This window comes from Cheilinus undulatus, linkage group 13 (genome assembly GCF_018320785.1).
Source record: "Cheilinus undulatus linkage group 13, ASM1832078v1, whole genome shotgun sequence".
NCBI classification, from domain to species: domain Eukaryota; kingdom Metazoa; phylum Chordata; class Actinopteri; order Labriformes; family Labridae; genus Cheilinus; species Cheilinus undulatus.
In genome coordinates, this window is record NC_054877.1 from 50,491,340 (window position 1) to 50,516,105 (window position 24,766).

General features: G+C 37.9%; 1 protein-coding gene across 1 annotated transcript in view; it reads left to right on the forward strand.

The window, feature by feature from the left end:
* Positions 1 to 24,004, forward strand: part of LOC121520290 — a 62,651-nt gene extending 38,647 nt beyond the window's left edge. Inside the window, exons 11-15 of the mRNA XM_041803662.1 lie at positions 90 to 202; positions 479 to 575; positions 15,231 to 15,593; positions 16,205 to 16,304; positions 20,956 to 24,004. Of these exons, the coding sequence (XP_041659596.1) occupies positions 90 to 202; positions 479 to 575; positions 15,231 to 15,593; positions 16,205 to 16,294 (663 nt within the window). The 3' untranslated portion in view covers positions 16,295 to 16,304; positions 20,956 to 24,004. The remainder of the gene's footprint in view (positions 1 to 89; positions 203 to 478; positions 576 to 15,230; positions 15,594 to 16,204; positions 16,305 to 20,955) is intronic.
* Positions 24,005 to 24,766: the final 762 nt, after the last annotated feature.

Genomic DNA, 24,766 nt, shown 5'->3' on the forward strand with positions numbered 1-24,766 from the left:
CATTTTTACATCTGTTTCCCACAATGCATTTGGCAAACCTGTCACATATCTTTCTACCCATCTGTCTGTCTCTCTCTTTGTCTCCACAGTTCCTCAGCCTGTGTGGTTTAGATGATCTGAAGTTCCAGTGCCCAGCTCTCACCTCAACCCCAGTGTGTGTCCTCAAACAGTCAAGCAGCAGGGAGCAGACGGACAGCTCTCAGTGAGTCTGCTAATCATCAACCTGCTCTTCATCCACTAACACTAAGGACAGCTGTTGAAATGTTTAAGGATGCTGATTCAGACGGCGTCCTCGCTCTGATGGAGCTACGATGGCTCCAATCAGACCTAGTGCATCCTCACCGATGGTCTGAGTGGCCCGGTTGATGGATCTTTGCTCCGTCAGGAGTAGAACACACTCCTCCACACAGAAAAGGCTCTGAGTAGAACATGGAGCCTGATTTTATTCCTCTGATCTAGATCTGTTTGCCGTCCTCAGGACCCCCCCAGAGATCACAGAGAAGATCAGGCTGTTGTTGATGTCTGCTCCTCAAACTCCGACTCCTCTGAAGAACCACAGAAACAGCCAGGACCAGGTGAGACCAGACATTACCTTTACTGAACTTGGCAATGGATTGGTATGGTTGGCCTTTAGATTTTGACTTGATTTAAGGTGCGCTCTGGGCAAAAATGGTTGAAAACCTCAACATTAGACATTATAAAACAAAGAACCACCATATTCATTTTTTTTCTAAGGCTAGAGTCATCATCATCATTTCTCTGAGTCCATACCTCTGTTCTAATCATCAGTCTGGCCATGTTCCAGGTTCCTCCTGTTAGAGCTCCAGGGTCTCTTTACTCTCTAATGATGGGAACTGTTTCTCAGTGCTGAGTCAGTGTTAGGTCATTTTCAATACTAGAAAAGATTATGGTCTAGACCTGTCTTCTGTGGAAGGGTCTACATCAGAGTGAACAGTCTAGACCTGTCCTCTGTGGAAGGGTCTACATCAGAGTGTACAGTCTAGACCTGTCCTCTGTGGAAGGGTCTACATCAGAGTGAACAGTCTAGACCTGTCCTCTGTGGAAGGGTCTACATCAGAGTGTACAGTCTAGACCTGTCCTCTATGGAAGGGTCTACATCAGAGTGTACAGTCTAGACCTGTCCTCTATGGAAGGGTCTACATCAGAGTGTACAGTCTAGACCTGTCCTCTATGGAAGGGTCTACATCAGAGTGTACAGTCTAGACCTGTCCTCTATGGAAGGGTCTACATCAGAGTGTACAGTCTAGACCTGTCCTCTATGGAAGGGTCTACATCAGAGTGTACAGTCTAGACCTGTCCTCTATGGAAGGGTCTACATCAGAGTGTACAGTCTAGACCTGTCCTCTATGGAAGGGTCTACATCAGAGTGTACAGTCTAGACCTGTCCTCTGTGGAAGGGTCTACATCAGAGTGAACAGTCTAGACCTGTCCTCTGTGGAAGGGTCTACATCAGAGTGAACAGTCTAGACCTGTCCTCTGTGGAAGGGTCTACATCAGAGTGTACAGTCTAGACCTGTCCTCTGTGGAAGGGTCTACATCAGAGTGAACAGTCTAGACCTGTCCTCTGTGGAAGGGTCTACATCAGTGGGTCTGGGAGGTTGATGGTTTGAATACCAGTCTAAACTTTGGGGGAAAAAAGTGTCTGTAATACTACGAGTACTGCATCCATTTCATGAGAGGGGTGTGTTCAGGGGCAGAGTCAGACAGCTAATTTCCATTCAAGGCCACAGACACAGAAATGGCTCGTTCTGTCAGGGCTGAAACAGAGGAGTTTTTAGACATGCAAAAATCCAATACTGGAGTGTTTTTTTAACAACCAACTTTACAGGCATGTTTGGAGACCTCTGAGGCCAGTATAAACTTGTCTTAAAAGGGTAAAATATGTCCCCTTTAAAGAAGATTGATTTTTTTAAGACTGACAGATGATGACTGATTGATATAGTCTGCTTGTGTGTCTCAGATGTCAGCAGGCTCCAGCACCTTGATGACTCTGAGTGGGGAGGAGCCTAGTGTAGATGCTGACAGCCAACAGTCCAGCAGCTCTGAGGTGTCAGACTCATGAATATGGGGTTGGACTGGTAGAGTAGACATGCCAGTTTCTCTAACATTCTGTCCTCTGCCTCCTCCCTTTAAAGATGATGTCATCAAAGCTTATAAAACATTCCATCCTTGCCTTTAAAGATTATGTCATCAAAGCTTATAAAACATTCCATCATTGCCTTTAAAGATTATGTCATCAAAGCTTATAAAACATTCCATCCTTGCCTTTAATAATTATATCATAAAAGCTTATTAAACATTCCATCCTTGCCTTTAAAGATGATGTCATCAAAGCTTATAAAACATTCCATCCTTGCCTTTTAAGATGATGTCATCAAAGCTTATAAAACATTCCATCCTTGCCTTTAAAGATTATGTCATCAAAGCTTATAAAACATTCCAACATTGCCTTTAAAGATTGTCATCAAAGCTTATAAGACATTCCATCCTTGCCTTTAATAATTATATCATAAAAGATTAATAAACATTTCATCCTTGCCTTTAAAGATGATGTCATCAGAGCTTATAAAACATTCCATCCTTGCCTTTAAAGATGATGTCATCAAAGCTTATAAAACATTCCATCCTTGCCTTTAAAGATTATGTCATCAAAGCTTATAAAACATTCCATCCTTGCCTTGAAAGATGATGTCATCAAAGCTTATAAAACATTCCATCCTTGCCTTTAAAGATTGTCATCAAAGCTTATAAAACATTCCATCATTGCCTTTAAAGATTATGTCATCAAAGCTTATAAAACATTCCATCCTTGCCTTTAATAATTATATCATAAAAGCTTATTAAACATTCCATCCTTGCCTTTAAAGATGATGTCATCAAAGCTTATAAAACATTCCATCCTTGCCTTTTAAGATGATGTCATCAAAGCTTATAAAAAATTCCATCCTTGCCTTTAAAGATTATGTCATCAAAGCTTATAAAACATTCCAACATTGCCTTTAAAGATTGTCATCAAAGCTTATAAGACATTCCATCCTTGCCTTTAATAATTATATCATAAAAGATTAATAAACATTTCATCCTTGCCTTTAAAGATGATGTCATCAAAGCTTATTAAACATTCCATCCTTGCCTTTAAAGATGATGTCATCAAAGCTTATAAAACATTCCATCCTTGTTTTTATAGATTGTTATCAAAGCTTATAAAACATTCCATCCTTGCCTTTAAAGATTACGTCATCACAGTTTATAAACATTTCATCCTTGCCTTTACAGATGATGTCATCAGAGTTTATTAAACATTTCATTCTTGCCTTTAAAGATGATGTCATCAGAGTTTATTAAACATTTCATTCTTGCCTTTAAAGATGATGTCATCAGAGCTTAAAAAACATTTTATCCTTGCCTTTAAAGATGATGTCATCAAAGCTTATAAAACATTCCACCCTTGCCTTTAAAAATGATGTCATCAAAGCTTATTAAACATTTCATCCTTACCATTAAAGATGATGTCATCAGAGTTTATTAAACATTTCATTCTTGCCTTTAAAGATGATGTCATCAGAGCTTAAAAAACATTTTATCCTTGCCTTTAAAGATGATGTCATCAAGGCTTATAAAACATTCCACCCTTGCCTTTAAAAATGATGTCATCAAAGCTTATTAAACATTTCATCCTTACCATTAAAGATGATGTCATCAAAGCTTATAAAACATTCCATCCTTGCCTTTAAAGATGATGTGATCAGAGTTTTTTAAACATACCACCCTTGCCTTTAAAGATGATGTCATCAAAGCTTATTGAACATTCCATCCTTGCCTTTAATGATTATGTCATAAAAGCTTATGATACATTCCATCCTTGTCTTTAAAGATGATGACATCAAAGTTTAGTAACATTCCATACCTGCCTTTAAAGATGATGTCATCAAAGCGTATGAAACATTTCATCCTTGCCTTCAAAGATGATGTCATCAAAGCTTATAAAACATTCCATCCTTGCCTTTAATGATTATGTCATCAAAGTTTATTAAACATTTCATCCTTGCCTTTAAAGATGATGTCACCAAAGCATTTCAAACATTCCATCCTTGCCTTCAAAGATGATGTCATCAAAGCTTATAAAACATTCCATCCTTGCCTTTAATGATTATGTCATCAAAGTTTATTAAACATTTCATCCTTGCCTTTAAAGATGATGTCATCAAAGCTTCAAAAGCATTCCCTCCTTGCCTTTAAAGATGATGTCATCAAAGTTTAGTAACATTCCATACCTGCCTTTAAAGATGATGTCATCAAAGCGTATGAAACATTTCATCCTTGCCTTCAAAGATGATGTCATGAAATCCTTAAAACATTCCATCCTTGCCTTTAAAGATGATGTCAAAGTTTATTAAACATTCCATCCTTGGTTTTAAAGATGATTCATCAAAGTGTATAAAGCATTCCATCTTGGCCTTTAAAGATGATGTCATGAAAGCTTAAAAAACATTCCATCCTTGCCCTTAAAGATGATGTCATCAGAGCTAAAAAAAAAAAAATTCCATCCTGGCCTTTTAAGATGATGTCATCAAAGCTTATTATACAGTCCATCCTTACCTTTAAAGATGATTTCATCAAAGCTTATTAAATATTCCATCCTTGCCTTTCATGATGATTTCATCTAAGCTTATAAAACATTCCATCCTTGCCTTTAAAGATGATGCCAAAGTTTATTAAACATTCCATCCTTGCTTTTAAAGATTATGTCATAAAAGCTTATGAAACATTCCATCCTTGTCTTTAAAGATGATGTCATCAAAGTTTAGTAACATTCCATACCTGCCTTTAAAGATGATGTCATCAAAGCGTATGAAACATTTCATCCTTGCCTTCAAAGATGATGTCATGAAATCCTTAAAACATTCCATCCTTGCCTTTAAAGATGATGTCATCAAAGCTTATCAAACATTTCATCCTTGCCTTTAAAGATGATGTCACCAAAGTTTATTAAACATTCCATACCTGCCTTTAAAGATGATGTCATAAAAGCTTTTCAAACATTTTATCCTTGCCTTTAAAGATGATGTCACCAAAGCATTTCAAACATTCCATCCTTGCCTTTAAAGATAATATTACCTAAGCTTATCAAACATTCCATCCTTGCCTTTAAAGATTATGCCATCAAAGTTTATTAAACATTTCATCCTTGCCTTTAAAGATGATGTCATCAAAGTTTATTAAACATTTCATCCTTGCCGTTAAAGATGATGTCATCAGAGCTTAAAAAACATTTAATCCTTGCCCTAGACATGATGTCATCAAAGCTTATTAAACATTTCATCCTTGCCTTTTAAGACAATGTCATCAAAGCTTATAAAACATTCCATCCTTGCTTTTATAGATTGTTATCAAAGCTTATAAAACATTCCATCCTTGCCTTTAAAGATTACGTCATCACAGTTTATAAAACATTTCATCCTTGCCTTTACAGATGATGTCATCAGAGTTTATTAAACATTTCATTCTTGCCTTTAAAGATGATGTCATCAGAGTTTATTAAACATTTCATTCTTGCCTTTAAAGATGATGTCATCAGAGCTTAAAAAACATTTTATCCTTGCCTTTAAAGATGATGTCATCAAAGCTTATAAAACATTCCACCCTTGCCTTTAAAAATGATGTCATCAAAGCTTATTAAACATTTCATCCTTACCATTAAAGATGATGTCATCAAAGCTTATAAAACATTCCATCCTTGCCTTTAAAGATGATGTGATCAGAGTTTTTTAAACATACCACCCTTGCCTTTAAAGATGATGTCATCAAAGCTTATTTAACATTTCATCCCCACCTTCAAAGATGATGTCATCAAAGCTTATAAAACATTCCATCCTAGCCTTTAATAATTATGTCATCAGAGCTTATAAACATTTCATCTTTGCCTTTAAAGATGTTGTCATCAGAGTTTTTTAAACATTCCATCCTTGCCTTTAAAGATGATGTCATAAAAGCTTAATAAACATTTCATCCTTGCCTTTAAAGATGATGTGATCAGAGTTTTTTAAACATACCACCCTTGCCTTTAAAGATGATGTCATCAAAGCTTATTAAACATTTCATCCCCACCTTCAAAGATGATGTCATCAAAGCTTATAAAACATTCCATCCTAGCCTTTAATAATTATGTCATCAGAGCTTATAAACATTTCATCCTTGCCTTTAAAGATGTTGTCATCAGAGTTTTTTAAACATTCCATCCTTGCCTTTAAAGATGATGTCATCAAAGCTTATTAAACATTCCATCCTTGCCTTTAAAGATGATGTCATCAAAGCTTATCAAACATTTCATCCTTGCCTTTAAAGATGATGTCACCAAAGTTTATTAAACATTCCATACCTGCCTTTAAAGATGATGTCATAAAAGCTTTTCAAACATTTTATCCTTGCCTTTAAAGATGATGTCACCAAAGCATTTCAAACATTCCATCCTTGCCTTTAAAGATAATATTACCTAAGCTTATAAAACATTCCACCCTTGCCTTTAAAAATGATGTCATCAAAGCTTATTAAACATTTCATCCTTACCATTAAAGATGATGTCATCAAAGCTTATAAAACATTCCATCCTTGCCTTTAAAGATGATGTGATCAGAGTTTTTTAAACATACCACCCTTGCCTTTAAAGATGATGTCATCAAAGCTTATTAAACATTTCATCCCCACCTTCAAAGATGATGTCATCAAAGCTTATAAAACATTCCATCCTAGCCTTTAATAATTATGTCATCAGAGCTTATAAACATTTCATCTTTGCCTTTAAAGATGTTGTCATCAGAGTTTTTTAAACATTCCATCCTTGCCTTTAAAGATGATGTCATAAAAGCTTAATAAACATTTCATCCTTGCCTTTAAAGATGATGTGATCAGAGTTTTTTAAACATACCACCCTTGCCTTTAAAGATGATGTCATCAAAGCTTATTAAACATTTCATCCCCACCTTCAAAGATGATGTCATCAAAGCTTATAAAACATTCCATCCTAGCCTTTAATAATTATGTCATCAGAGCTTATAAACATTTCATCCTTGCCTTTAAAGATGTTGTCATCAGAGTTTTTTAAACATTCCATCCTTGCCTTTAAAGATGATGTCATCAAAGCTGATCAAACATTCCATCCTTGCCTTTAAAGATGATGTCATCAAAGCTGATCAAACATTCCATCCTTGCCTTTAAAGATGATGTCATCAAAGCTTATAAAACATTCCATCCTTGCCTTTAATAATGATGTCATCAAAGCTTAATAAACATTTCGTCCTTGCCTTTAAAGATGATGTCATCAGAGCTTAAAAAACATTTAATCCTTGCCTTAGACATGTTGTCATCAAAGCTTATTAAACATTTCATCCTTGCCTTTTAAGACAATGTCATCAGAGTTTTTAAAACATACCACCCTTGCCTTGAAAGATGATGTCATCAAAGCTTATTAAACATTCCATCCTTGCCTTTAAAGATGATGTCATCAGAGTTTTTAAAACATACCACCCTTGCCTTTAAAGATGATGTCATCAAAGCTTATTAAACATTTTATCCTTGCCTTCCAAGATGATGTCATCAAAGCTTATAAAACATTCCATCCTGACCTTTAAAGATGATGTCATCAAAGCTTAAAAAACATTCCATCCTTGCCTTTAAAGATGATGTCACCAAAGCATTTAAAACATTCCATCCTTGCCTTTAAAGATAATATCACCTAAGCTTATAAAACATTCCATCCTTGCCTTTAAAGATTATGCCATCAAAGTTTATTAAACATTTCGTCCTTGCCTTTAAAGATGATGTCATCAAAGCTTATAAAACATTTAATCCTTGCCTTAGACATGATTTCATCAAAGCTTATTAAACATTCCATCCTTGCCTTCAAAGATGATGTCATCAAAGCTTATAAAACATTCCATCTTTGCCTTCAACAGTGATGTCATCAAAGCTTATAAAACATTCCATCCTTGTCTTCAAAGATGATGTCATCAAAGCTTATAAAACATTCCATCCTTGTCTTCCAAGATGATGTCATCAAAGCTTATAAACATTCCATCCTTGCCTTTAACAATGATTTCATCAAAGTTTATAAAACATTCCATCCTTGCCTTTAAAGATGATGTCACCAAAGCATTTCAAACATTCCATCCTTTCCTTCAAAGATGATGTCATCAAAGCTTATAAAACATTCCATCCTTGCCTTTAATGATGATGTCATCAAAGTTTATTAAACATTTCATCCTTGCCGTTAAAGATGATGTCATCAAAGCTTCAAAAGCATTCCCTCCTTGCCTTTAAAGATGATGTTATCAAAGCTTAAAAACGTTCCAAACTTGCCTTTAAAATGATGTCATCAAAGTTTATTAAACATTTCATTCTTGCCTTTAAAATGATGTCATCAAATTTATTAAACATTTCATTCTTGCCTTTAAAGATGATGTCATCAAAGCTTATCAAACATTTCATCCTTGCCTTTAAAGATGATGTCACCAAAGTTTATTAAACATTCCATACCTGCCTTTAAAGATGATGTCATAAAAGCTTTTCAAACATTTCATCCTTGCCTTTAAAGATGATGTCACCAAAGCATTTCAAACATTCCATCCTTGCCTTTAAAGATAATATTACCTAAGCTTATCAAACATTCCATCCTTGCCTTTAAAGACTATGCCATCAAAGTTTATTAAACATTTCATCCTTGCCTTTAAAGATGATGTCATCAAAGTTTATTAAACATTTCATCCTTGCCGTTAAAGATGATGTCATCAGAGCTTAAAAAACATTTAATCCTTGCCCTAGACATGATGTCATCAAAGCTTATTAAACATTTCATCCTTGCCTTTTAAGACAATGTCATCAGAGTTTTTAAAACATACCACCCTTGCCTTGAAAGATGATGTCATCAAAGCTTATTAAACATTTCATCCTTGCCTTTAAAGATGATGTTATCAAAGTTCATTAAATATTTCATCCTTGCGTTAAAGATGATGTCATCAGAGCTTAAAAAACATTTCATCCTTTCCTTTAAACATGATGTCATCAAAGCTTAAAAAGCATTCCATCCTTGCCTTTAAAGATGATTTCATCAAAGCTTAAAAACATTCCATCCTTGCCTTTAAAAATGATGTCATCAAAGTTTATTAAACATTTCATCCTTTGCCTTTAAAGATGATGTATTTAGAGCTTAAAAAACATTTCATTCTTGCCTTTAAAATTGATGTCATCAAAGCTTATTAAACATTCCATCCTTGCCTTTAAAGATGATGTCATCAAAGCTTAAAAACATTCCATCCTTGCCTTTAAACAAATGCCAAAATTTATTAAACATTCCATCCTTGTCTTTAAAGATGATGTCATCAAAGTTTATTAACATTCCATACCTGCCTTTAAAGATAATATCATCAAAGTTGAAAAAAAACATTCCATCCTTGCCTTTAGAGAAGATGTCATCAAAGTTTATTAAACATTCCATCCTTGCCTTTAAAGATGATGTCATCAAAGCTTAAAAACATTCCATACCTGCCTTTAAAGATAATATCATAAAAGGTTAAAAACATTCCATCCTTGCCTTTAGAGAAGATGTCATCAAAGTTTATTAAACATTCCATCCTTGCTTTTATGGATGATGGCATCAATGCGTATAAGACATTCCATCCTTGCCTTTAAAGATGATGTCATCAAAGCTTAAAAAACATTTCATCCCTGCCTTAAAAGATGATGTCACCAGAGGTTTTAAAAACATTTCATCCTTACCTTTAAAGACGATGTCATCAAACTTATAAAAAATTCCATCCTTGCCTTTAAAGATGATGCCAAGGTTTATTCAGACATTCCATCCTTGCTTTTAAAGATGATGTCATCAAAGCTTATTATACATTCCATCCTTACCTTTAAAGATGATTTCATCAAAGCTTATTAAACATTTCATCCTTGCCTTTAAAGATGATGTATTTAGAGCTTAAAAAACATTTCATTCTTGCCTTTAAAATTGATGTCATCAAAGCTTATTAAACATTCCATCCTTGCCTTTAAAGATGATGTCATCAAAGCTTAAAAACATTCCATCCTTGCCTTTAATAATTATATCATAAAAGCTTAATAAACATTTCATCTTTGCCTTTAAAGATGATGTCATCAAAGCTTATAAAACATTCCATCCTTGCCTTTAAAGATAATGCCAAAATTTATTAAACATTACATCCTTGTCTTTAAAGATGATGTCATCAAAGTTTATTAACATTCCATACCTGCCTTTAAAGATAATATCATCAAAGGTTAAAAACATTCCATCCTTGCCTTTAGAGAAGATGTCATCAAAGTTTATTAAACATTCCATCCTTGCTTTTATAGATGATGGCATCAATGCGTATAAGACATTCCATCCTTGCCTTTAAAGATGATGTCATCAAAGCTTAAACATTTCATCCCTGCCTTAAAAGATGATGTCACCAGAGGTTTTAAAAACATTTCGTCCTTACCTTTAAAGATGATGTCATCAAAGCTTATTATACATTCCATCCTTACCTTTAAAGATGATTTCATCAAAGCTTATTAAATATTCCATCCTTGCCTTTCATGATGATTTCATCTAAGCTTATAAAACATTCCATCCTTGCCTTTAAAGATGATGCCAAAGTTTATTAAACATTCCATCCTTGCTTTTATAGATGATGGCATCAATGCGTATAAGACATTCCATCCTTGCCTTTAAAGATGATGTCATCAAAGCTTAAACATTTCATCCCTGCCTTAAAAGATGATGTCACCAGAGGTTTTAAAAACATTTCGTCCTTACCTTTAAAGATGATGTCATCAAACTTATAAAAAATTCCATCCTTGCCTTTAAAGATGATGCCAAGGTTTATTCAAACATTCCATCCTTGCTTTTAAAGATGATGTCATCAAAGCTTATTATACATTCCATCCTTACCTTTAAAGATGATTTCATCAAAGCTTATTAAATATTCCATCCTTGCCTTTCATGATGATTTCATCTAAGCTTATAAAACATTCCATCCTTGCCTTTAAAGATGATGCCAAAGTTTATTAAACATTCCATCCTTGCTTTTAAAGATGATGTCATCAAAGTTTATTAAACATTCCATCCTTGCCTTTAAAGATTATGTCATCAAAGCTTATTAAACATTCCATCCTTGTCTTTAAAGATGATGTCATCAAAGTTTAGTAACATTCCATACCTGCCTTTAAAGATGATGTCATCAAAGCGTATGAAACATTTCATCCTTGCCTTCAAAGATGATGTCATGAAATCCTTAAAACATTCCATCCTTGCCTTTAAAGATGATGTCAAAGTTTATTAAACATTCCATCCTTGCTTTTAAAGATGATTCATCAAAGTGTATAAAGCATTCCATCTTGGCCTTTAAAGATTATGTCATAAAAGCTTATGAAAAATTTCATCCTTGTCTTTAAAGATGATGTTATCAAAGTTCATTAAATATTTCATCCTTGCGTTAAAGATGATGTCATCAGAGCTTAAAAAACATTTCATCCTTTCCTTTAAACATGATGTCATCAAAGCTTAAAAAGCATTCCATCCTTGCCTTTAAAGATGATTTCATCAAAGCTTAAAAACATTCCATCCTTGCCTTTAAAAATGATGTCATCAAAGTTTATTAAACATTTCATCCTTTGCCTTTAAAGATGATGTATTTAGAGCTTAAAAAACATTTCATTCTTGCCTTTAAAATTGATGTCATCAAAGCTTATTAAACATTCCATCCTTGCCTTTAAAGATGATGTCATCAAAGCTTAAAAACATTCCATCCTTGCCTTTAAACAAATGCCAAAATTTATTAAACATTCCATCCTTGTCTTTAAAGATGATGTCATCAAAGTTTATTAACATTCCATACCTGCCTTTAAAGAAAATATCATCAAAGTTTAAAAACATTCCATCCTTGCCTTTAGAGAAGATGTCATCAAAGTTTATTAAACATTCCATCCTTGCCTTTAAAGATGATGTCATCAAAGCTTAAAAACATTCCATACCTGCCTTTAAAGATAATATCATCAAAGGTTAAAAACATTCCATCCTTGCCTTTAGAGAAGATGTCATCAAAGTTTATTAAACATTCCATCCTTGCTTTTATGGATGATGGCATCAATGCGTATAAGACATTCCATCCTTGCCTTTAAAGATGATGTCATCAAAGCTTAAAAAACATTTCATCCCTGCCTTAAAAGATGATGTCACCAGAGGTTTTAAAAACATTTCATCCTTACCTTTAAAGACGATGTCATCAAACTTATAAAAAATTCCATCCTTGCCTTTAAAGATGATGCCAAGGTTTATTCAGACATTCCATCCTTGCTTTTAAAGATGATGTCATCAAAGCTTATTATACATTCCATCCTTACCTTTAAAGATGATTTCATCAAAGCTTATTAAACATTTCATCCTTGCCTTTAAAGATGATGTATTTAGAGCTTAAAAAACATTTCATTCTTGCCTTTAAAATTGATGTCATCAAAGCTTATTAAACATTCCATCCTTGCCTTTAAAGATGATGTCATCAAAGCTTAAAAACATTCCATCCTTGCCTTCAATAATTATATCATAAAAGCTTAATAAACATTTCATCTTTGCCTTTAAAGATGATGTCATCAAAGCTTATAAAACATTCCATCCTTGCCTTTAAAGATAATGCCAAAATTTATTAAACATTACATCCTTGTCTTTAAAGATGATGTCATCAAAGTTTATTAACATTCCATACCTGCCTTTAAAGATAATATCATCAAAGGTTAAAAACATTCCATCCTTGCCTTTAGAGAAGATGTCATCAAAGTTTATTAAACATTCCATCCTTGCTTTTATAGATGATGGCATCAATGCGTATAAGACATTCCATCCTTGCCTTTAAAGATGATGTCATCAAAGCTTAAACATTTCATCCCTGCCTTAAAAGATGATGTCACCAGAGGTTTTAAAAACATTTTGTCCTTACCTTTAAAGATGATGTCATCAAAGCTTATTATACATTCCATCCTTACCTTTAAAGATGATTTCATCAAAGCTTATTAAATATTCCATCCTTGCCTTTCATGATGATTTCATCTAAGCTTATAAAACATTCCATCCTTGCCTTTAAAGATGATGCCAAAGTTTATTAAACATTCCATCCTTGCTTTTAAAGATGATGTCATCAAAGTTTATTAAACATTCCATCCTTGCCTTTAAAGATTATGTCATCAAAGCTTATTAAACATTCCATCCTTGTCTTTAAAGATGATGTCATCAAAGTTTAGTAACATTCCATACCTGCCTTTAAAGATGATGTCATCAAAGCGTATGAAACATTTCATCCTTGCCTTCAAAGATGATGTCATGAAATCCTTAAAACATTCCATCCTTGCCTTTAAAGATGATGTCAAAGTTTATTAAACATTCCATCCTTGCTTTTAAAGATGATTCATCAAAGTGTATAAAGCATTCCATCTTGGCCTTTAAAGATTATGTCATAAAAGCTTATGAAAAATTTCATCCTTGTCTTTAAAGATGATGTCATCAAAGTTTAGTAACATTCCATACCCTTTTAAGATGATGTCATCAAAGCGTATGAAACATTTCATCCTTGCCTTTAAAGATGATGTCATCAAAGCTTAAAAACATTCCATCCTTGCCTTGAAAGATGATGTCAAAGTTTATTAAACATTCCATCCTTGCTTTTAAAGATGATGTCATCAAAGCTCATAACACATTTCATCCTTGAATTTAAAGATGATGTCACCAAAGCTTATTAAACATTTCATCCCTGCCTTAAAATATGATACCACCAAAGCTTTTAAAACATTTCATCCTTGCCTTTAAAGATGATTTCATTAAAGCGTGTAAAACATTCCATCCTTGCCTTTAAAGATGATGTCATCAAAGCTTAAAAAACATTTCATCCTTGAATTTAAAGATGATGTCATCAATGTATATTAAACATTCCATACCTGCCTTTAAATATTATGTCATAAAAGCTTAATAAACATTTCATCCTTGAATTTAAAGTTACTGTCATTAAAGCTTATTAAATATTTCATCCCTGCCTTTAAAGATGATGTCACCAAAGCTTATAAAACATTCCATCCTTGCCGTTAAAGGTGATGTCATCAAAGCTTATAAAACATCTTTAGCACCGACATTCACCAGAAGAAACTGATAGCCGGACCGGACTCTGATCCCTGATCAGCTGTCTTCAGTCTTTGCAGACATTTTTAACATACCTCGCTGGAGACATGCCACATGCCAGCCTGCTTTAAGGCTGGCATGTGGCCTGCTTTAAGGCTGGCATGTGGCCTGCTTTAAGGCTGGCATGTGGCCTGCTTTAAGGCTGGCATGTGGCCTGCTTTAAGGCTGGCATGTGGCCTGCTTTAAGGCTGGCATGTGGCATGCTTTAAGGCTGGCATGTGGCCTGCTTTAAGGCTGGCATGTGGCCTGCTTTAAGGCTGGCATGTGGCATGCTTTAAGGCTGGCATGTGGTATGCTTTAAGTCCTCCATCTTCATCCCTGTTCCCAACAAACCAGGGACCACAGGACTTCATGATTTCAGACCTGTCGCCCTGACCTCTGTGGTGATGAAGTCCTTCGAGCATCTGGTGCTGTCACACCTGAAATCAGTCACAGACCCTCTCCTGGACCCCCTGCAGTTTGCCTGCAGAGCCAACAGATCTGTAGACGATGCAGTCAAGCTGCCCTCCATGTATACATATTTTTCTCCTGTAAACATCTGTTTAAGTGATATTTCTTATTTTAATAGCTTCTTAATACTTTTATTCTTCCTCTATGTTATTTGTTTTGCACCAAAGACCAAGTTTAATTCCTTGTATGTGAAAATGTACTTGGCAATAAAACCTGATTCTGGTTCTGTTAAACTTAATCCACATATCACATCAAAAGATGTTAGCGGGTGTTTAAACATTTACTAAAATATTATTCATCTGGTGATTCTGATGTCATTTACATGAGTTCAGTCATCCCTGTCCCTCAGAAAGAGTGGAGGCGTTTACATTTATTATTCATGTTCACTCATTAACCAGCTCCATCTTAATGACAGTCATCAAACCAATACTATAGCTGTTTTTAAATTCATCACAATACCACATTACTGCCCACTCCTGATCCCACATTTTTGAAACCATCACAGAGCTAATGGACAGCTGGACCTGTTTCTACCCTCTAGGTACAAGGAGAGAGCCTGATAAGCCTGGTCCACGAGGTCCATGCAGAGTCCTCTTCACTGCTTCAGGAAGACGCCGGTGTCTTAGTGGAGGTTCAGACAGAGTCAGGTTCCACAACGGCAGCCCGTGAGGAGCTAGGCGGTGTGGAGTTGGACAACGTAATGCTGAATGGCGTGGAGCATGGCAGGTTGGAGCTGGGTGGTTTGGGGTTGGACGGTGTGCTGCTGGCCGATGTAGAGCAAGGCAGTGTGGAATCAGGCCACGAGGAGCCAGGCTGCCTGCTGTTGGAGGGCCAGATTGAGGTGTGGTGGTCTCAGCAGTCAGGGGGTCACCTGCACTTACCTGATGGGCTGGACCACAGAGAGGTGAGGACCATCTGGGATACCAGGACTGGATGAGCTCTTCTGTTTAGTTAGCTTACAGTTCATAGTAGACAAAGATTTGGGTAGCAAGACATGTTGCAGATGTTGTAGTAAAATTGAAATGGTAAGCAGGAGCTGAAGTCTCTGATGAGAATCTGAAGTTTCTGATGGACTTCAGGGCTGCCACATGGTTTATTTTTAAATCAGTGAGGTACTGAATCACAACAGCCAAGATGGTAGAGTGGTTTAAGACGCGCCCCACATAGGCGGGCGGCCCAGGTTCAAATCCAGCCTGTGGCCCTTTGTCGCGTGTCTCTCCCCTCTCTTGTCCCTGTTTCCGAGTCTATCCACGGTCCTCCTGTATCTAATCTAAAGGCACAAAAATTAAAATAAGATCTTAAAACTAAATAATTTATCATTTTAAATTTTTTTCAGTCTATACTGACTGTAAATGTAGCAATCTGCAGGAATGCATGTACAAAATGACTAAAGGCCATTCAGAAGACTCTGTCTATTACTGTTTTTAATGTTGAGAGAATATTATCCGAAGGTCTTCATGGTTTAGGATGGATCAGTATACTCAACTGTCATCATGTCTTCTCTGTTCGTTTCAGCAGACTGAGCAGTTTCATGATGTGATGTTTGGTAAAACAGATGATCAGAAGAGTCTGACAGAGCAGGCCAGACTCTACGTGGAGCCCTGAGCCCCCAGAGGTGAGTCTACCTGTACCTGTTCTAATCCCTGTTCCTGTACCCGTCCTAATCCCTGCTCCTGTTCCTGTCCTAATCCCTGTTCCTGTACCTGTCCTAATCCCTGTTCCTGTACCTGTCCTAATCCCTGTTCCCGTACCTGTCCTTATATCTGTTCCTGTACCTGTCCTAATCTCTGTTCCTGTTCCTGTTCTAATCTATGTTCCTGTACCTGTCCTAATCCCTGTTCCTGTGTCTATTCCTTTACTTGTCCTATTCCCTGTTCCTGTACCTGTCCTAATCTTTGTTCCTGTACCTGTCCCTTTACCTGTCCTAATCCCTGTTCCTGTACCTGTTCCTGTACCTGTCCTAATCCCTGTTCCTGTACCTGCCCTAATCTCTCTACCCGTACCTGTCCTAATCCCTGTTCCTGTACCTGCCCTAATCTCTCTTCCTGTACCTGTCCTAATCCCTGTTCCTGTACCTGCCCTAATCTCTCTTCCTGTACCTGTCCTATTCTCTGTTCCTGTACATGTCCTAATCCCTGTTCCTGTACCTGTCCTAAACCCCGTTCCTGTACCTGTCCTTATATCTGTTCCTGTACCTGTTCCTGTACCTGTCCTAATCTCTGTTCCTGTTCCTGTTCCTGTCCTAATCTCTGTTCCTGTACCTGTCCTAATCCCTGTTCCTGTGTCTGTTCCTTTACTTGTCCTATTCCCTGTTCCTGTACCTGTCCTAATCTTTGTTCCTGTACCTGTCCCTTTACCTGTTCTTATCTCTGTTCCTGTACCTGTCCTAATCCCTGTTCCTGTACCTGTCCTAATCCCTGTTCCTGTGTCTGTTCCTGTACCTGTCCCTTTCCCTGTTCCTGTACCTGTCCTAATCTTTGTTCCTGTACCTGTCCCTTTACCTGTTCTTATCTCTGTTCCTGCACCTGCCCTAATCCCTGTTCCTGTACCTGTCCTAATCTTTGTTCCTGTACCTGTCCCTTTACCTGTTCTTATCTCTGTTCCTGTACCTGTCCTAATCCCTGTTCCTGTACCTGTCCTAATCTTTGTTCCTGTACCTGTCCCTTTACCTGTTCTTATCTCTGTTCCTGTACCTGTCCTAATCCCTGTTCCTGTACCTGTCCTAATCCCTGTTCCTGTGTCTGTTCCTGTACCTGTCCCTTTCCCTGTTCCTGTACCTGTCCTAATCTTTGTTCCTGTACCTGTCCCTTTACCTGTTCTTATCTCTGTTCCTGTACCTGTCCTAATCCCTGTTCCTGTACCTGTCCTAATCTTTGTTCCTGTACCTGTCCCTTTACCTGTTCTTATCTCTGTTCCTGCACCTGTCCTAATCCCTGTTCCTGTACCTGTCCTAATCCCTGTTCCTGTGTCTGTTCCTGTACCTGTCCTAATCTCTGTTCCTGTACCTGTTCCTGTACCTGTCCTAATCTCTGTTCCTGTACCTGTTCCTGTACCTGTCCTAATCTCTGTTCCTGTACCTGTCCTAATCCTTGTTCCTGTACCTGTTCCTGTTCCTGTCCTAATCTCTGTTCCTGTACCTGTCCTAATCTCTGTTCCTGTTCCTGTTCATGTCCTAATCTCTCTTCCTGTACCTGTCCTAATCCCTCTTCCTGTACCTGCCCTAATCTCTCTTCCTGTACCTGTCCTAATCTCTGTTCCTGTACTTGTCCTTATCCCTGCTCCTGTACCTGTCCTAATCCCTGTTCCTGTACCTGTACTTATATCTGTTCCTGTACCTGTTCATGTACCTGTCCTAATCTCTGTTCCTGTTCCTTTACCTGTCCTAATCTCTGGTCCTGTACCTGTCCTAATCCCTGTTCCTGTGTCTGTTCCTTTACTTGTCCTATTCCCTGTACCTGTCCTCGTCCTCATCTCTGTTCCTGTACCTGTCCCTTTACCTGTTCTTATCTCTGTTCCTGTGTCTGTCCTAATCTTTGTTCCTTTACCTGTCCCTGTACCAGTCCTAATCTCTGTTCCTGTACCTGTCCTAATCCCTGTTCCTGTACCTGTCCTAATCTTTGTTCCTGTACCTGTCCCTGGACCTGTCCTAATCTCTGTTCCTCTACCTGTCCTAATCCCTGTTCCTGTACCTGCCCTAATCCCTGTTCCTGTGTCTGTTCCTTTACTTGTCCTTATCCCTGTTCCTGTACCTGTCCTAATCTTTGTTCCTGTACCTGTCCCTTTACCTGTCCTAATCTCTGTTCCTGCACCTGTCCTAATCCCTGTTCCTGTACCTGTCCTAATCCCTGTTCCTGTGTCTGTTCCTTTACCTGTCCTGATCCCTGTTCCTCTACCTGTCCTAATCCCTGTTCCTGTGTCTGTTCCTTTACTTGTCCTTATCCCTGTTCCTGTTCCTGTCCTAATCTTTGTTCCTGTACCTGTCCCTTTACCTGTTCTTATCTCTGTTCCTGTACCTGTCCTAATCCCTGTTCCTGTACCTGTCCTAATCCCTGTTCCTGTGTCTGTTCCTGTTCATGTCCTAATCTCTGTTCCTGTCCTCGTCCTCATCCCTGTTCCTGTACTTGTCCTAATCCCTGTTCCTGTACCTGTCCTAATCCCTGTTCCTGTATCTGTCCTATTCCCTGTTCCTGTACCTGTCCTAATCCCTGTTCCTGTACCTGTCCTAATCCCTGTTCCTGTGTCTGTTCCTGTTCATGTCCTAATCTCTGTTCCTGTCCTCGTCCTCATCCCTGTTCCTGTACTTGTCCTAATCCCTGTTCCTGTACCTGTCCTAATCCCTGTTCCTGTATCTGTCCTATTCCCTGTTCCTGTACCTGTCCTAATCCCTGTTCCTGTATCTGTCCTATTCCCTGTTCCTGTACCTGTCCTAATCCCTGTTCCTGTATCTGTCCTATTCCCTGTTCCTGTACCTTTCCTAATCTCTGTTCCTGTGCCTGCCCTAATCCCGGTTCCTGTATCTGTCCTTATCTCTGTCCATGTTCCTGTCCCTGTAGCTGTGCTTATCCCTGTTCCTTTTCCTTTACCATTTCCTGTCCCTGCCCCTGTTCCAGTCCCTGTTTCTGTCCCTGTACCTGTCCTCGTTCTCATCTCTGTTCCTGTACCTGTCCTCATCTCTGTTCCTGTACCTGTCCTTATCCCTGTTCCTGTTCCTTCACCTGTACCTGTTCTTGTTGGGGATTTTAAGCCATCTGACCTGATCAGGTGTTTGTGCTGCCGACAGGATCATGAATTAGTGAGATAGACTGGTTTCTGATCATATGGGCTGGTTTAGTGGTGGTCAGTCTTCTTAGCTCTGTATTGTCCTGGTTCCTCCTAAAGGGGGCAGTGTAACCTAAGAAACAGTCATCCTTATTCAGTGAGACTCTGACAGAGACATTGGTCAGAAATCAGTCCATGTATTGACTGGGATGTAGTTAGAGCGGGAGGCTGGGTGGATTGGTCTGAGATGACAGACTGGGGCTTGAAGAAGACAGGATGTAGGCAAAAATAATTCCTCCAGAGACATCTCAGGGAGTTTGACTTGAAAACAGGTTTGTTTTTAATTATCAACAGAGACAGCCGGTCTGCGTAACCACTGTTAGTGCTGTTCATGTCAAAGTCATTTGTTTTTAATGGGGGGTGGTCATGTGACTTCACAGTCAGAGGTGGTTATGTGATGTCACATTCAGTATATCTGCCGTTACTGAACGTCAGAGTTCAGACTGACAGAAATCAGTAGGGAGTGAGCAGCCTTATTTCAGCTGAAAAATGTTGAATTTTAATGTTTTTGATGCTCACCGTGGTCAGTCCAGATCCTCAGCTGATAGAATCTGTTTCTAGAAGTGTTTGGAGCTGTAACGGTACATTAATAATGACTGAAGATGAAGCTGGGGTTGGCGCTAAGATCAGGCGGAAGATTGAGAGTTTTGCCCTCTAGCTCAGCTCCGTCTTCACCTTGACATCCTGGCACAGCATTTTCAGACCGCTGACGCTGCACCAATCCACCTGTCAATCTCACGCTCCATTCTACCCTCACTGTTAACAAGATCCTGAGATACGCGAACTCTTTCACCTGAGGCAGAATCTTGTTCCCACCCAGAGGGACTAATCCAGAATTTTTCTGGCAGAGAAGAGGTGGCCCCAGGGCCTGTTGAAGGTCCCCGACTGAGGTAGCCAGCACAACCACATCATCTGCAAACAGCAGAGTTGGAATTCTGAAGTTCCCAAACCAGACACCCACTACCTCCTGACTGCGCCCCAAGACCCTGTCCATGAAAATCACAAACAGAATCCTGGTGGAGACAAACTGTGCTGAGAATGTGGACACAACTCTCACTTTGGTTATACAGGGACCTGGTGGCTCTGGACCTGGTGGCTCTGGACCAGCTTCAGAACCCCATATTCCTGCAGCATCCCCTACATGGGGGGTTTACTTGGACCTCCTTTTTGTTGCTTTTTATGTCTATTTTTTACTGAGTACTCATTGCTTATTAAAATGAAATGAAGTACAATACTTCACTCCAACTATAATTGGAACTCAATTACAGTAATTTGAGAAAATGTAATTACTTATTTCCACCCCTGGTGACCTCAGTGTTTACCCGTTATGGTTGCTGTAGTACAGTAATCTGTCTTTATGTCACATGTTTATGTTTGTGCTTCTTCTTTCATTCTCTCATTTATATCATTTCATTTAAATACTCCTTTTCTGTTTTCTTGTTTTACAGACGTCTACTGCTTCTGGTCTCAACCTTCACTTCTTAATGCACTACATCCCATCATCCCTAACACCTTCATCATCCCTAACATCTTCATCATCCCATCATCCCTAACACCTTCATCATCCCTAACACCCTTCATCATCCCATCATCCCTAACACCTTCATCATCCCTAACATCTTCATCGTCCCATCATCCCTAACACCTTCATCATCCCTAACATCTTCATCATCCCATCATCCCTAACATCTTCATCATCCCATCATCCCTAACACCTTCATCATCCCTAACAACTTTATCATCCCTAACACCTTTATCATCCCATCATCCCTAACACCTTTATCATCCATAACACCTTCATCATCCCTAACACCTTCATCATCCCTAACACCTTCATCATCCCTAACATCTTCATCATCCCTAACACCTTCATCATCCCTAACATCTTCATCATCCCATCATCCCTAACACCTTCATCATCCCTAACACCTTCACAATCCCTAACACCTACATTATCCCAAACACCTTTATCATCCCATCATCCCTAACATCTTCATCATCCCATCATCCCTAACATCTTCATCATCCCATCATCCCTAACACCTTCATCATCCCTAACACCTTCATCATCCCTAACATCTTCATCATCCCATCATCCCTAATACCTTCATCATCCCTAACATCTTCATCATCCCATCATCCCTAACATCTTCATCATCCCTAACACCTTCATCATCCCTAACATCTTCATCATCCCTAACACCTTCATCATCCCTAACACCTTCATCATCCCATCATCCCTAACATCTTCATCATCCCTAACACCTTCATCATCCCTAACACCTTTATCATCCCATCATCCCTAACACCTTTATCATCCCTAACACCTTCATCATCCCTAACATCTTCATCATCCCTAACACCTTCATCATCCCTAACATCTTCATCATCCCATCATCCCTAACACCTTCATCATCCCTAACACCTTCATCATCCCTAACACCTACATTATCCCTAACACCTTTATCATCCCATCATCCCATCATCCCTAACATCTTCATCATCCCTAACACCTTCATCATCCCTAACACCGTCATCATCCCTAACATCTTCATCATCCCATCATCCCTAATACCTTCATCATCCCTAACATCTTCATCATCCCATCATCCCTAACATCTTCATCATCCCTAACACCTTCATCATCCCTAACATCTTCATCATCCCTAACACCTTCATCATCCCTAACATCTTCATCATCCCTAACACCTTCATCATCCCTAACATCTTCATCATCCCATCATCCCTAACATCTTCATCATCCCTAACACCTTCATCATCCCTAACATCTTCATCATCCCATCATCCCTAACACCTTCATCATCCCTAACATCTTTATCATCCCATCATCCCTAACACCTTCATCATCCCTAACACCCTTCATCATCCCATCATCCCTAACATCTTCATCATCCCTAACACCTTCATCATCCCTAACATCTTTATCATCCCATCATCCCTAACACCTTCATCATCCCTAACATCTTTATCATCCCATCATCCCTAACATCTTCATCATCCCTAACACCTTCATCATCCCTAACATCTTTATCATCCCATCATCCCTAACACCTTCACAATCCCTAACACCTACATTATCCCTAACACCTTTATCATCCCATCATCCCTAACATCTTCATCATCTCTAACACCTTCATCATCCCTAACATCTTCATCATCCCTAACACCTTCATCATCCCTAACACCTTCATCATCCTATCATCCCTAACACCTTTATCATCCCTAACACTTTCATCATCCTATCATCCCTAACACCTTTATCATCCCTAACACCTTCATCATCCCTAACATCTTCATCATCCTATCATCCCTAACACCTTTATCATCCTAACACCTTTATCATCCTGACAGCTTTATCATCCCTAACAACTTCATCATCCCTAACATCTTCATCATCCTATCATCCCTAACACCTTTATCATCCCTAACACCTTTATCATCCTGACACCTTTATCATCCCTAACACCTTTATCATCCCTAACACCTTTATCATCCTGACACCTTTATCATCCCTAACACCTTTATCATCCCTAACACCTTTATCATCCTAACACCTTTATCATCCTAACACCTTTATCATCCTAACACCTTTATCATCCCTAACACCTTAATCATCCCATCATCCCTAACACCTTCATCATCCCATCCTGGCCGTCCTCATCCTCACCAGCAGCAGCAGATGACCAGAGGCTTTTTTTTTTAACCTTTTTCTGTATATATTTGATCACATTATTTTAGTGACTTTGGGATCCTCTTAATGCTGAGTCAACCTGAGAATCATGAGTCAGCATCTTCATCATTTAAAATCATATTTAGAATGTTTCTAGTATCAAACATGTTATTGATTTATTTAACCGTTTTTAAAACTACAGTTTTTTATGGTTTGAAGTGATAAAATACTACTTTTTTTTTTACTTGATTTCTGGCGTGTAGACCTTTGATAGAGATTTTAGATTTTCAAGGAGCCGTATGTTCAATATTGTTTTTATTTATTTCTTGAGTGCTGGAAGATTTCTATTTTTATTTTCACTAAACGTTAATTATTTATATTTCTGAAACAAAGTCACTTTGAATTTTAAACCTACTTCTGGATTTTGAATTCAGCCTTAAATCAAACTTAAATCAGAGTAGAGACTGGTGTCTGCCTCTGAGTTTACCCCACACTGTCAGTAAGACAGAGCCATCTCAGAGGAATAAACCACACTCATCAAGCTCCCACCAAAGCAGAGCAGTAAAGCAGTGCTCTGATTTAATTTATTCTGATTGAAGGTGGATATGTGAGACCAGATTAAGGGCTGGTTAATTTATTTCAGAGCTTTTGGACTTTAAGACATTTCAATCATCTGGTGATCACATTTATTTATTTATTTATTTATTTATTTATTTGTTTTTCTGCTTGTTTGAGCTTAAAGATGTTTTACTTTTCTCTGATTTTATGTTTACATGTCTTATGTGCAATAAACACCAGAACCTGAAGGTGGCAGTGTTTTATTTTTAGAATAGACAAACATTCAGATCAGACTTGACACTCAGACCAGTAGTAGAGCTGTCCCGTGGGATCCTACGATGGCTCATCCAGCTGAGGTCTGCCCTATCTTCTGGTCCAGACAGTGCCGTGAAGTGTGGAGGTTTCATCTCTGGGATGAGGCAGAGGTGAGACCAAACAATCATGATACTGTGCCTTAATAAATGATTGAAATACGGCACACTGGAACATGTCATGAGGATGTTTTTTTATTTTCAACAACAATAATAATAACTGTCATTATATCAATTGTGATGATAATAACACATTTATTAACAGGTACCTGTAACAGCCCTTAAGGTCCCCTTAAAAGGCAAAGTTAAAAACATGAAAAGTCATTCTACCGAGCAAACCTTTAACGCATCATACTTTTAATGTGCCCCTTTGAGTGAGCCAATCAAAATTCATTCTGCTGATTACGACATTGGATTGAACATTTAGGTTGGTGGTAGTTGAGGGGATTTTACCATTGCCTTTCTAACAGGTCATTTTTAGCTAGAACGTCGTTCTCAGCTCGTTAGGTTATTTTTATCTTGTTAGAAGGTCATTTTTATCTCTTTGGAATGTCATTATTTATCTCGTTAGAACGTCATTTTTATCTTGTTTGAAGGTCATTTTTATCTCGTTTGAATGTCATTATTTATCTCATTAGAATGTCATTAATCTCGTGAGAAAGTCATTTATCTCGTTAGAACATCATTTTTATCTTGTTA